This window comes from Lampetra planeri, chromosome 57 (assembly GCF_965212315.1).
Source record: "Lampetra planeri chromosome 57, kcLamPlan1.2.h2, whole genome shotgun sequence".
Classification (NCBI taxonomy): Eukaryota; Metazoa; Chordata; class Hyperoartia; order Petromyzontiformes; family Petromyzontidae; genus Lampetra; species Lampetra planeri.
The window spans coordinates 6,415,003-6,429,327 of record NC_136163.1 but is presented as its reverse complement, the minus strand read 5'-3'; the positions used below and the strand labels follow the sequence as shown (position 1 = coordinate 6,429,327).

The following is a 14,325-nucleotide window of genomic DNA, read 5'->3' as shown; positions in this document are numbered from 1 at the left end:
CCCTTACCGTACACCTTGCGCGGCAGGGCGAAGACCCAGTCGCAGGCCGGGTGCGGCTGGGAGTTGATGCGGACGTTGCTGGCCTTCAGCTGCACCACGCCCTCGTCGAGGGTCACGCAGTAGCGCTCGCCGCCGCGCAACGAGAACGGCGGCGCCGCGAAGGCGACGGTGCGCGGGGCGGGCGACGCTCGCACGGCCGCGGTGCGAGCGTCCAGCCGCAAGGCCTCGTGGCCGCTGCGCACCGAGACCAGGCGCACGAAGGCCGCGACGCGCGTCGGCGAGAACTGTGCGGGAGAAGCGGTGGGGGGAGATGATCCGATGATGATCCGATGATGATCTTCTGTTTGCTTGCCAGAAAGCACAGCAGCTAACTTGGTAGCCTTGTTCTTCTGCAACTTTCTATCCCATCGTCCCGCTACAGACTTATTTTCGCACTGTATGTAGCCAACCGTGTTAAAATCGGGAGGTGCGGGGGAAGGCCAACCCGAACAAAATGCGGATCTAAAAAACGAGTTTTCAATCTATACGATTTAAAATTGCATCGCTCCAGTGGCTTTCTAATATTGGAAGGAAGAGCGTTCCAGACGGCCGCAGAAGCGCATCCGATCGCACGTGATGTGGTGACCGTCTTTATTTGATGGATATCCAAAAGCTGCTGCTATGAGGGTGACCGGAGTTGTGCGATGGTTTATGTTCCTTGACGAGATCCGCAAGGTATTGTGGTTAATTTGTGGCACGCATACAATGCATTTGTTTAGCAACCTCAAGCCAATGCAGCTCCGAGGGCACTGGACCGACACGGTGGGATCTTGCACATCCCCAGCATGGAACCCGTCTCCACACACGTGGGCAAAGTCGTACGCAAAACCTCCCCACCCTACCCCCCCCCCCCAGCCCACGCCATTCCATTCCTGACCCAGAAAACATCCTCGTTAGAAACTAGAGGCCACTGCCCGCGGCCGGAAGCAGACGACCCTCACCTCCTGGTTGAACGTGACGGTGAAGTTGACGGTCTCCGCGTTGCTGCGAGCGCCCGCCACGGTGAACCCCGTGGCCCGGAGCTCTCCAGGCAGCATCAATCCACGGCGGGGACGGCCGCTGTGATGCCCTCCGCCTGCATTGTGGGACAGATACAGGCGGAATTGCACAATGAACGCTCCCGACGCGACAAGTGCACGTGCTGGGAACTCGCAATGCGGGCAAGGCACGTTGGCCACTTGCTGGTGGTTCAAGATTCAATGTCAGTGGCCACCTTGGTTATTATTTGGTGTAACAACTGTCATACGACTAGGACTACTTGAACAGAGTATGCTCCATAGCCGACATTCACAGATTCCGGGTGGCATCATTCGCAAAGCATAGGCCACTTGTGTGGCAGCGTCGTGGTAAATTTTTTGTAAATTAGAGAAATTACACGGCAAAATTATTTTGATCGGAATTTTACACAATCACCCCCCCCCCCCCGGAAATCTTTTTTGGCAGTACCCTTCTGACAGGGAGTCACTCAAAGCTTCGAGGTAAACAAGCACAACACCAAAACATAAACTAAAATCACTAGAACGGATGAGGGCCAACCAGGATGGTCATTGACAATGGTGGAGCGAGAGCCGCGTCTTGGCGAGGGACATCGCCGGGAGATGTCATGTTCCACCCCCCCCCACCCCTCGCCCGTTTAGGTACAATCACTGCAGAGGCGTAGCTAGGAGGGGGGCAGGGGGGTACATGTGTCCCCGGGCGCCAAGGTAAAGGGGCGCCAAAATGAGGCTTACAACGTTACATTATAACTTATTGCGGCAGGCGCGGCAGCCTGAAACTCCTGCACAAATCTACACCTCGACCTAAAAGTTTATATATCCCGCCACACACAGCCTACATGTCATGTAATTACATTTTGGTATGTGATTAAACGGGGGGGGGGGGGGGGGCGCCAATTTTATAGTTCGTCCCCAGGCGCAAAATATCCTAGCTACGCCACTGAATCACTGGTCCAGTTTAAAGGTCGTACCCGGGAGTCTTGCGCCTTTGAACGAGAGCCACTTCTTTGCCGTGACGACCACGGTAAAACACCTCACCTCGCTCTGTCGCCTGAAACGAAGGCACCGTCCCATTAGGGATACACTCTTAAAAAATAAACACGAAGCCATGAAGTTTCACACCTAGGCTTTTCACGACCAAAATATAATCTAACCCCCCCCCAAAAAAAACGTTATAACCAAGCCATTAACGGTGAAACTTCCGCTGTGGCTCGAGCACGACCGGGAGTTTTTGTTTCTATCGTCACGCATTAGGGCATTCATCAATACCCATCGTTGTACTTGCATTACAATCTCACATCTATGCTCTCTGCCTTCACCCATCCGCACCGATCACGGTGGTGATGTCATGGGATATGGAGGCCCTCCTCCTGCAGTGGATTGACAGAAGGGCTGTTAAATGTAAATTCTCATTCATGCAAAGTGCATTCGTGATTTGCCTTTGGCCCAAGTTGCACGCGAAATGACCTCACCAGATCTCAGAGGCCATAATAAGGCTTGGACCTACGTGTAGACTCGTCATTGCACGCACCACGGCTCCAGTGGAAAAACGTTGCCCTCCTCGTAAGCCACGCCAGCTCCGATGTCAGTGAACAGGACCCACCAAGGCATTATTTATGGGCTACGATCAGGTGTACTAAACCAAGCTGCACAGTTCAAATACAGCAAAGCTCCACCCACATAGAAAAATGCTGCATCGGTTTTATATTAAGACCTCATAGTGGAGCGGTAAGTCACGCACAGGTCAATTTAAAGCCCCCCCCCCCCACCCCCCCATTTCATAATTGTTACATCAGTATGCTTGTTTTTTTTTATTTAATTGGGGTTTGAATCGTTTTGTACTTTTTTGCAATGAGTATTTCTGATTTGTCCCCCCACATCTCCGATCAGCACGGTTAGCTACTTGCGGTGCTCAAGAAGTTCCACGTGCGCACCTCACGAGCAAAGAGTTTCGCCATTTCCAGCATACGTTTTGGGGAAGAGGTATTTATTTTGAACCGGGGTCACCCACGTAATAAAAAAAGACACCCCTTGGGTCTCAAAATGCTACGATACCGAAGGCAATAAAAAAATCGGTCACCAGTTGTACTTTTAAGATCGTGACGTTAAACATTACTGGGCCAATTGCCGGAGTGAAATGCCCCATTGAAGTCAGTTGCGGACAAAACCCCCACGATTTCCATTAAGAGCAAGCTTTAGCCCATTCACAGCACATAATGTTGTACAAGCCTTATTCCATTTTAAAATAATACATTGTACTGTAAATAAGGAAGTAAAATTAATGTAGGATTGTACATTTTGCTTGAGCATAGAGTTTTTTGGGTTAGATCGCGTAAATATAAATGCGTCGCGAAACCCATCACCACCTGACCACAGCCAATTAGTAAGGCTTGGTCGTGTTAATATTTACATGATCCATCCCAAAAACCTCTACGGATAACATGGTCGCAAAAGCCTACGTGTAAAAATGTTGCGAGCGCTTAGTAACATTGCATTTTTTGCTGGACAAACCAAATCACTTCACCCATGGTGACAACTGCATAAAAAAACCGTCCGTTGGGCAGTGGAGGGCTGGAGAATAAAAACATGGCATTACAGCGACATGGCGCCAAACCAAAAACGGACACCAATTATGAACTTGAAAAATAACTACAACAAGTACAGCCGAGGAAACCGAGACTCGAAGAGCCAATTACGAAGCCAAAATCAAATTCCATCGGTCGCTACCGTTCCATACGTGGGGCCTGTCTGGGATGTGACGCGTCTGCAGAGTGAAGCCCGAAGTCAATGACGTCATTCCGTTGAGAATGTTTTTTTTAGTTTCAGGTACCTCCCAAAGGAAAAACTCCCTCTACACAACAATGCAGGGGCCACTGTACATCCACAATTGCACCGAGGAGATTGCACTGCCTCCCACCTCAGCCAGCCCCCCAAGGGAAGGAGGAATGTAGAAGTTCCACTCCTGCTGGTTTGAGACGATGTGGGGGGGGGGGGGTAGCAAACCAACCCGGCAGAGTCCTCCGCGTAAAAGCAAATCCTTCTCGAGCTGCCGCCACCGTCCCCCGCGGGCGGAACCCACAGCAGGCTCGCGCGGAGGAGGCCTGGGGTGGCGGGGTCGGAGACCACATCGCCGGCGAGTGCCCCGCCGCACACCACCAACAGCTCCGCTGACGGCCACCTGCTGGGGGTGGTGGGGCGAAGAACCGGCCATGGGAGGACAAGTGCTGTTCAAGAGCTTGGCACTTTAAGGGCAGCACGGCACGAGGGGGTGGGTGGCCAGCACCACACCCCCAGCCACCCAAGTCTCCCCAGGTGGCTATATTTAGTCACACCAAGTAGTCATTTAAGGCCGAATCTACCTAGGGGAGAGGCCCAGGACGGGTTCAGAGAATCGTCACCGGTGTTTGTCCATGAGCGGGAATCAAACTCGGGGTGGCAGGGGTCGCTGGGTTCACAGCGCGCTAACCGTTATGCCGCTTGCTCCGACACTTGCGCGTATTGCACCACCATATGGATGGGGGGGGGATGAGCCACAGGTGATCCGCGACTTCATTTCCATACGGGGGGGTGGGGGTCAGTGGCCCGCGAGAGACGTCACTCACAAAATCAACAGCCACACAAATTTGTAATTCGCAACAATAAACAGAACCGTGGTAGGGGCGGTCACGACCGACCAATATCGCGATTGGCAATTTATTTTTTTGGGGGGGGGGGGGGGGTCAGGTAACCCACGCATCGGTCGTACAGCCCTCCCGAATGGGCAGCTGCTGTAATTCGACGCCGCCGCTCACCTGCCGCCCTGTGAATGCCGGGACACCGAGACGTCGACGAGGACGTCCAGCCGCGTGCCGGCGACCACGCGGAAGACTGCGCCGTGCTTGGGAGTCCTCCCGGTGAACGCTGGCTCCACAAAGCAGTCGCCGTCCGCCTGGGAGACGACTTGGGAGAGAGGCGGACAATCGCAAAGGGCCGAAAGCTACATGACATTTTGGTTATTACGAGAAAACTATCAGATTATTTATAACTGGAGAGGAAGCCGATGAGCTACAAAGTTGGTTGGCAAATACAAGGCTTTCCAGGTCAGCCAAGGCACACAAGGCACTGGCGCCTTGGCCTTTTAGGACTAATTGCTAGGAGAGCAAGCACAGCCAATGTGGTGGCAAGGTCACGGCATCAGGCCTGCCCATTCTTGTCACGTGCCAATAGACATTTATTTTACACGCTGCACCAGATACTCAATTAAAGTTCAACTCAACATCACAGTATACCTGTCAACCCCTTGTATCAGTGCCTACCTTAGACCAATTCACACGTTATTAGTCACGCCGTGCCCTTATAAATCTCAACGTTCATCCTACAAAGTCTCATCACAAGGAAAAACTTAAATATTTGTTTCGTTTTGCCCGTATTGAGACGGCTGCACACCAGATGGACCTGAAAACCAAATTTCCCTTTACAAGTATACGGGGTAAACCGTACGAGTTGACAGTTTTGTAGATGGGGCCCAGAAGATTTGAGATGCCACTCACCACCAACACGCATCACAAACGCGAGCCCAACCCTGGATAACGGCGCAGTGGAGACCCACACTGCGTTAGCGCACCACTTCACAACCGAGGATAAACGTGGCCCCGGTCCAATGTCCGACGTTTCATTTACCTATCAGCGTAAACTGCAACGGCACGGACGACAAGGCTCGAGCCTTCGCGGGGCCATTCGGGCCCACGGAGGAGGACGTGGGGAAATCTTCCACCACCACAGAGACGACGAACTTCCCAGGGACGGCGTGCCGCGAACTGCCAAACGTGAACGCGCACTCCTGCACCAACACCACCAAGCGGGCAACCGTTAGGAGCAGAGACGACATCCACCCTTTTGCTATAGTGGCCATGGACAGTGCCACAAAACAGGACGACTTCACCACAATGCTGGATAATCGACAGACGATGGTAGTTCTAATCACCAGCAAAACGTACTCGAATTGTAAATGTTGTGGTTTTAACTCTCCAACACACCTGTGTGCTGCAGTCATAACCAGTTGGCACGTTTTGTTTACGTGACACGCCTTACCAATTGGCCGTGTCGGGTGGTGGCGGTTTTAACGACACATTTATATGATCTAACACAAAAACCTCTTAGAAATATTGGTTGTGGAAGTCCACTAGTACGTGTCAAAGTGGCTGAAATTCTCTTCCTGCTGATATTAGGAAGCCACCGAGAGGCATGGCACTTTTAAATCTAGGATGAAAAAAAGCAGTTCCGAAGACACTAGTTGCGTTCAGTTTGTTGTGCTTCACCCACCGCACCTCCATTGAGCAAGGTTGGCCATGTACTGCGCAAAATTCATACTGCAGCAGGACAGTTCCCAAAACCGGGAGCGTAGCAGTCAAACTAACAATTTTAGGGCGCCGCGGTGGCGAGACGTTAACCGCCTCCCCTGCTAAGCAGGAGGTCGTGGTGGGTTCAATCCAGACCCCGACACCTGCTGTACATATCTGAGAGTCTGCAGGTTCTCCCTCCGTGGATTTTTTTTCCTTTCCCCCCCCCAGCGGGTCCCTCCGGTTTCTCCCCACATTTAGAATGAACGTACATTTAAGATTATTTTGCTGCTACAAATTTCCACGTGATAAACCACTTCGTTGGAGCCATCATTTATGACAGCCACGTCGCTTTTGGAAAGAAAAAGCGATACACAGCTCAGTGGGCTACAACTGATAAAACAACAAATCTACTTTAATGATTCTTGTTGTTGCGATCGAAACGTCAGGATGTACAATTTGTTCTGTCTATGTGACTTTACCGAAACAACCAAAGAGTACGTCTAGTTTAATGGTTCATAGACGTGGGTTGAGCCCGCTAACCTCGTGCAGCGTAATGCCGGGCACGGCGGCGTCGCACGCTCCGCACTCCTCTTGTGTGGCGTAGCGGCACCGCACGAGATCCCCGTCCTCGTCCCACGTGGAGACCCTCAGCGGCCGAAGGCACCGGCTGCTTATCCTGACGCGCGGGACGGACACCGGCACGGAGACAAAAACAAAGCCTGGTCGTGGGAAGGTGCCGACAACCCGAGGACATTTGGAGGTTGGGGACAGAGGGAGAAGTTGCCCCACCCCCCTTAACTTGTTCCCGCACTCTCAACATGTTACCCAGGAGATCGATAGCCGTTTAGGGTCAAACCTTCTGAAAAAACACGCACATCAAGTTATATTACAAACCATTAATTATTGTTGGGGAGGTGTATTTAATTTTTAAATCCTTTATATTAAGTTCGCTTGCTTGCAACCGTGCAAATCTTTCGGTCGTTTTTTAACCCACTTCCCGTGATCCAATAGAGCTGACATTTTGCACACTCGTTGTGCGTGACAATGCATTTGTGAAATTTTTTTTCCTAAATTTCACACCGTTTAGGGGAAAAAATTTAAATATTTAATTACCAATTGTTTAATGCTGCCAGAAAATCATCTGACCCATAGGTGGCAGCCATCTCAAGCCAAAGGACGAGAGGACTCTAGCCGCCCCGATGCCACGCATATAAAGGATTTATAGTAAAAAACTTTGTTGTTACGGGTTTACTTGTTTATCCATCTAACAGTAGTTCCTAACTCGGGGTGCGAGTTGCCCTTTGAGAATCAAAGGTCTCTAAGGCTGCAGTAAAAAGGTTAAGAATCCCCGATCTGACAAATTCAGTAACTGGTAGTACGAGCGAAACTCCGTTTCACTTTATTTCTCAGAATTTGCCGCCCCCCCCAGAAACGTTATTAGCGCCACTGCCAAAAAAACCCACAAAAAGGGTGTAAAAATGACCCAGCGGCAGAGTTCGCCCTCAATTGCAACGGTTTGTGGGTCAAATCCAATGGCCACCCGCTTTGATTATTCGTGCGGGTGTATAATCACCATTCTACCTGCCATGGTAAACCTTTAAAGCTCCCTCCCCCCTCCCCCACCGATGCCACTAGCAAGGGCAGGCCATTGTAAGCCACCATTCAGGGCCCACATTAACCAAACTTGAGAAAAGTACACAATTGGGATTACATCAAAATCGTCGCCCCCACCCACCAATTAAAATCTATCGCCACTGGCAGACTGCGATACGGTTAATTTTCCCCATGCGAACCCACTTGTGCCAATTTCTATTTGCTTGATCATGGTCCTTAAAATTTGTTTTGCTTCACCTATATGCCTGGCTGTCGAGGTGCTCTCCCTGGGTTGCACAAAATAAAAGGCAACTTGAAAACGATCTCATAGATCACAACGGTTCAAGCGTCAACCCTTGTGTCAGTCAATCCACTTGCTGGACGAGGCCCCCCCCCCACGTGGTGTCGAAGGGATTTATTCGGCTCTGCTTCACCATGCTGGTCAGTGTGGGTTGGCGATGACAAAGCAGCGTGGACGTCAAGTACAGATTTTTCCCGCATCACCCATCCGCTTGCCTACCATGGAGCCCTGCAACCTATAAGCTCTTCGTGCACGTTGGACACCCATGCACAAGCTTGCCAGGCTCATTGCTGCTTGGCTTCCGAGATATGAAAACCGGGTGCGTTTCAGGCAATTTGGTCATGGGTAACGATGCAATTATAATGGAATAAAATCGCCCAAAGAGGAAACGTCCAATCTAGATTTAGCTATGTGGGATAAAATGTCAACATGGAACCGGTATTTTTCATATGAATTTGCTTTATAAATCATGCGTGACTTACAATTAAAATGTTTTTATCGTGACAAAGCACAGAAAAATGTGCAAATGTTATGGGACACATTTAAAAAACAGTATAGCAAAGAGTGCATAATGAAGTGCTCAAACCCCATTTCTCATCAAAACATTAAAAGCTATTAGATTAGTCGTGTGACCGGTTGCAGAACCAACTCCCCACCCCCCAACAACTTTTGATCAGTTGCCAGTTCGAAGTCAGTAACATTACAGAATTATTCTTGCATTGCACAACAGTTTCAAGTGTGGGTCGCTCACCACCACCAACAAGAGAATTTGTAAAATAATCTCCCAACAAGCAAAACGTCAGATTTTTCATTACGAAGTTGGAATGGAGCCATGGGCCTTTTTAGCACAGGAATTCTGGTCGCCAAAGAAAAAACAGATGCCCTCCCTTTGAAAAAAACCCTTCGTTTTAACGACAAAGATCCCCCGTATAGCCTTTAGACTGTTGGGGGCAAGTGCTGTTTGAGCACCTGAAGGCCAGGGGCGGCACACCCGGCCGTGCTTCGAGTCCCTAATGGCGATATTCACACACCGCACCAGATACTCATTTGAGGCCGAGTCGACCTAGGGGAGGCCCAGGACCGGGTCAGATAATAGTCACGGCTGTCGGCCGTGAGCAGGAATCGAACCCGGGGGGCGGGTGGCTGGATTCGTAGGGCAGCAATTGCTGCACTACCGCTCCCCATTTCATAAAGGTGTAGCCCTAATCACACGTGCAACTAGAAATACTTTATACAGCGGTCCATGCAACAGCTGCCACTTGTATGAGACCGTGGCTATGAATAAACAAACCACAGAAAGCAGTCAACGTCACACTGCCCAAAAAGATGTGTACAAAATTGAAGGCGGCGATCTTATCGACAAATCACAAGCGCGGGGCAATGCAAAGCAGAGGGTATGAAACGCTGGCAAAGGCGTCTCCAATAGGTCGGTTGCTCGCCCTTTATTAGGCCGTACGAGATCAGACGTCTCTTAAAAGATTTAGTTGCTGGGATATGGCGATGCTGATATGTCGTACGATGCAATGTATATAATCTTAGTGCATTTTGAAAAAGCTCATGTCGTGGCTTGTACGTAAAATTTTATTTCTGTCTTATAATTATAAAAAACAAATATGGCAAGATTAAAAAAGTGTGAAATGAATAATGATTAGCAATTATTAAGTGCATTGCAAAACTATTTCTGGAGTAATTGACAGAACAGCAGCTGCAGAAGCCGATTATTTTGGTAGTGAATTTAATTGGAGGGTGTAACCAACGGCATGCGTGGTACAAGAGTTCTAGGCCAAAAAAGTTGCAACGATTAGGATTGTTTTGGCAGGCTTATATCGAGGTGGTCGAGAAACGCAACTAATCTGCACTCGCACTGCAAGTCCAGTAAAGGTGCGACAAGACGATCACACGAAATACATATTGGAAACTAGAGGAAACGAACATCGCCATAATCTTGAAAATGTAAAATAGCATGGCAAAATAAAAAAGCAACCCAAACAGAGGACTCCAGAGATGTGATAAGTGGTCCACACTGGTAAGCCAGCACCGAGATGGGAGGGAGGCTGGCAGATCACTCAAAGCTTGCACCTGCCACAAATCTCTATCCCAGGTGGCCTCAACATCACCAACAAGAGATTCCCCAACCAGAGGACGCAAACCGGGTACCCGATACCCGGCTACCTGTACCGCCGGGTACAGGTACGGGTAGCCGTTTGCGACCCTGGTGGCGCGGCCGGGTACGGGTAGGCCGTGAGTCACTGGTGAGTCACCGTTTGTCACTCATTTCCCAACGTCTTGTCTCTCACAATTCAAGTTCCTAGAATCGACCCACCCGCGCCTGCAACATGGCTTCATCCCAGAGGTCGCAATCGGGTACCCGATGCCGGGTACGGGTATGGTACGGCCGGGTACGGGTACCCATTTGCGACCCTGGTGCGGCCGGGTCCGGGTAAGGAATCAAAACCCGTTTGCGACCTCTGGCCCCAACCCACCTGAGGACCAGCGGCAAGGCTGCCCACGGTGGGGTGTTGGGCCTCCCGGAATCGCTACGGCGACGGACGTCGAGGTGCGCCACCATGGCAACGGGCTGCCCTTGGGCCTTCATTGCTGGTGCGCCTGGCGCCCCGTCCGGGCTGCACAGACACTCGTGCCTGCGGGCACAGGTGAACAGCTGACTTTAGAATTGCCCTGTGGAGACCAAGCAGCTCTTGAATCGGGTTTTTAACGCAAACAAAACGTGCTAATTATTAACTAGTTCAGCACACCGGTGTATTGGACAGTAAACCCACAACATGTACAATTCGAGTATCGTGACATTTCGCTGGCAATTACAAACTAGTTAACCATTTTGCAACCCTTCTTCTTGGTTCTTTCGGTAAAGTCACGTAGAATGGAAATAATAAAATAAAAAAAATACAACATAATAAAATAATTATTTTATTATATTATTTTATTATGGTTTATTTATTTTATTTTATTATTTCCATTCTACGTGACTTTACCGAAAGAACCAAGAAGATGAATCCCTGCAGTCACGAAAGCTTTAAATCCATTTTGCAACCGTTCCCAGACAGACAGAGAGAGAGGCGGGGGGGGGGGGAGCGAATGGCCTTACTGTAGCGTGCACCCCACGCAGGACCACACCGGCATCGTGAAGGAAGCCACAGCCAAGGTCCAACATCTCGGCCCGGACGCGATCACGGTCCGCCCCCGCACCACCGCGGGGGGCCGCTCGCAGCCCGGCGAGCACTGCCACGAGGCGGTCCACTCGCAGGTGCCGGGGCCCGCGACGGCCACGGTGGCCTCAACGAGGACCTGGGGGTCACCGGTGGGAGTTGCGGGGTTAGCGAGGCCGAGCGGCTGGGGAGTGGGGCTCAAGGGGAGCGGCGGTCACTACGGCTGTCCGGACAAACACCGCCGCCACCCACCCTCACCCCCCCGTTTTTAATTTTACAAAGGCCCATCGAAATGTGTAGCTCTTGTTCAGAATTGGCCTGGCCACAAAGGATAGCTCAACTACGTGGCTTGTCACGTGGGAATGTATAGCAGCCACAAATACTCCAAAACGCAGGTTTGTAAAGGGAGGGAAAAACCAGAGGACCCGGAGAAAAATCCACGCCACTAAAGGGTAGAGCTATAACATGCAAATTCCAAATATACAGCAAGTGTCAGAATCCACGTCCTCCTGTATACCAGGCGAGGTAGTTAACATATCGCCATTCGCACACCGCATCGAGCAGCTCAGCCATCACACATCCACCTCCTGTGAATATCGTGGAATCAGAATTCCAGCACCACAGTTTACACAAAAAATCGCCACCAAAAGCGCAAGTCGAAACTTGAGGAAGGATGGTAGAATCACCAATGACTACATTACCGCTACATTTTACAAAGCCAAAGATTCTACCCCCGCCGTGTAGCCTTTAAAACAGACTGGGGGGGGGGGGGGGGGGCAAAGGGCTGTAATCGAGCGTCTGAAGCCGGCACAAGCGAGCTCTGGGGTCGTGTGGGGTCACCACCGCGCTCACCCGCCCGGGCCGCCGTTGTGGCCACCAAAGTGCCGTTTTCACACCGCACAAGTTACTCATTTAAAGGTTCGAGCAGAAGTAGCACCGGTTCGGATACATTATTCCGAACCTCGGGTCGCCGTGTGCCAATCACTGCACCACCTCTCCCCACTCCAGTCACATCACCACCACGAACAGGTATAACATAAATTAGCACCGAAAATCCTCCACCGCCAGGCGGGCAATTAATTAAATTGTCACGTGCGCAAACACTTTTAATGGTCTCCCCATCCCCTCTAAAGCAAACCGGAACGTTGAAAAAATTAAGCAAAAATTGCAATATTATACCAAAATAAATAATGCAAAATAAACTGGTTGGGGATATTGTTAATGCACATCCTAGTGGTAAAACCTATCAAGGATAATATTGGTCACGAAAGCCTTCGTGTTAAAATCAGAATGCTTACACAGACCTCCATCGACTAATCATCACCACCAGCAAGACAGGCGTCATCATACAATCATCAATTCGATTAATCAGGACGACAAAAGTCATCATCATAATCGCCACAAACTTCACGAACTTGCCTGCAAACTCGCAGCATCATCATCACCACGACAAGGAGGAGGCTGCGCACCAGCGGGTACCTGCAGCACCGTCCATCGCAAGGTCTCCCCAAGAACACCTGCGCTTGCGTCGGCTCCCACGGCGCTTGGGCAAACAACTTTGCGGACCGCCGACACTTCGGGACAACTCGGAGCCACCAGCAGCCCGAGCACGAGCAGTTCTAGAACCACGGAGAGAGGCACAAAGCGTCTGCCCGACTTCGCGAATGTCTCGCGGAATCCCATGGCCGTCCGAGCCTCCACAAGGCGTGGAGGGAGGGGGATGTGAGTTCCCGATTTGCCATCGGCGGGTCCTTATGTAGAGTTTGGGTGATTGGTCTCACCTGCCGTAATCTACAACTTTCATCTGCCCCCATTTCTCTCACTCGAACGCAACGCACGCGGTTTGTTCGCGCGATTCTCATTTCGATTTGGGTTGGTGGTGGTGGGTGGGGGAACAACGCGAATTACAACCCGCGAAGGACGCCCCCCAACCCCCCCTCCGACAAACAAATTAGCGCACGGAGATGATAGCGATCACTCTGTCGCCATGTCAACGGAGAGCTGTTAATGATTCATCACGATGGCACGCGCGCCGTTTAATGTACGAGCAGGACGATCCATTTATAGATACCCCAATACATGGGGAGAGGGAGATTTTTTAGATGTTTTTATTTCAATGCCTTACCGCGTCTCCCACTAATCTCGGAACACGAGGTATAAGCGAAACAAAGGACAAGGCGTAGTGCCCCCAAATAGCTCAAGGGGCCCCAGGTATATGAAATTCCGGCTCATATGTTGATGTTTTTGTTTTGTTGCGGTTGCACCCGAGTTAAGAGCCGCATGGCTCACAGGATTACCTCCATGTATATAAAAAAGACAAAGTTGTGATTATGTGTGTCTGTTCAAAATGTTTAGCGTACTTCCCGACATGCAACAAACTTGAAATTTGCCATTTGGGTACTTTCCAGACTGTACACCATGCAAAAATTAGAAAAATACACTTTTGGGTTTTTTTTTGGGGTGGGAGCTCAATAATGCATTTATTTTTTGCACGGCAAGTGAGCTGTGACGTCAAATCTGTCACGTGACCCGCGCATGTGGAAGCGTAACGCATTGGAGTGTCGTGGTTAGTGCGCTGCGCTACGAACCCGGCGACCCGAGTTCGATTCCCGCCCACGGCTTTTGAAGATCCTTGCCAAGATGCTCCTGAGTAGGCTGAAAGTCCTAGCGGAGCGAGTCCTACCCGAGAGCCAGTGTGGGTTTCGTGCAGGAAGATCAACAAACGACGTGATTTTTTTTCACCCTTTAGACAAATACACAAAAAAGCGGCCGGGCAGCATCAAGATCTGTTTGTGGGGTTTTGTTGTTGTCGATTTCTCGAAGGACTTGGACAGGGTGGCCTAAAAAATAAACACACACACTCTGGAAAGTTCTAAGAGTTTATAGGATGTCCAGAGCACTTTTCAAAA

General features: G+C 50.5%; 1 protein-coding gene across 2 annotated transcripts in view; it reads right to left on the bottom strand.

Moving 5' to 3' along the window:
- The window catches only part of LOC144735768 (zonadhesin-like), a 38,558-nt gene extending 25,399 nt beyond the window's left edge, over positions 1 to 13,159 (bottom strand). Inside the window, exons 1-10 of one of the 2 annotated variants that reach the window (XM_078618275.1) lie at positions 12,836 to 13,159; positions 11,356 to 11,555; positions 10,733 to 10,891; positions 6,896 to 7,031; positions 5,694 to 5,853; positions 4,826 to 4,973; positions 4,042 to 4,215; positions 2,006 to 2,085; positions 981 to 1,114; positions 8 to 284 (exon numbers count right to left, since the gene is read on the bottom strand). In XM_078618275.1, coding sequence (XP_078474401.1) covers positions 8 to 284; positions 981 to 1,114; positions 2,006 to 2,085; positions 4,042 to 4,215; positions 4,826 to 4,973; positions 5,694 to 5,853; positions 6,896 to 7,031; positions 10,733 to 10,891; positions 11,356 to 11,555; positions 12,836 to 13,099 — 1,732 coding nt within the window. In that variant the 5' untranslated portion in view covers positions 13,100 to 13,159. The remainder of the gene's footprint in view (positions 1 to 7; positions 285 to 980; positions 1,115 to 2,005; positions 2,086 to 4,041; positions 4,216 to 4,825; positions 4,974 to 5,693; positions 5,854 to 6,895; positions 7,032 to 10,732; positions 10,892 to 11,355; positions 11,556 to 12,835) is intronic. The other variant, XM_078618276.1, reaches the window with a different exon arrangement.
- Positions 13,160 to 14,325: the final 1,166 nt, after the last annotated feature.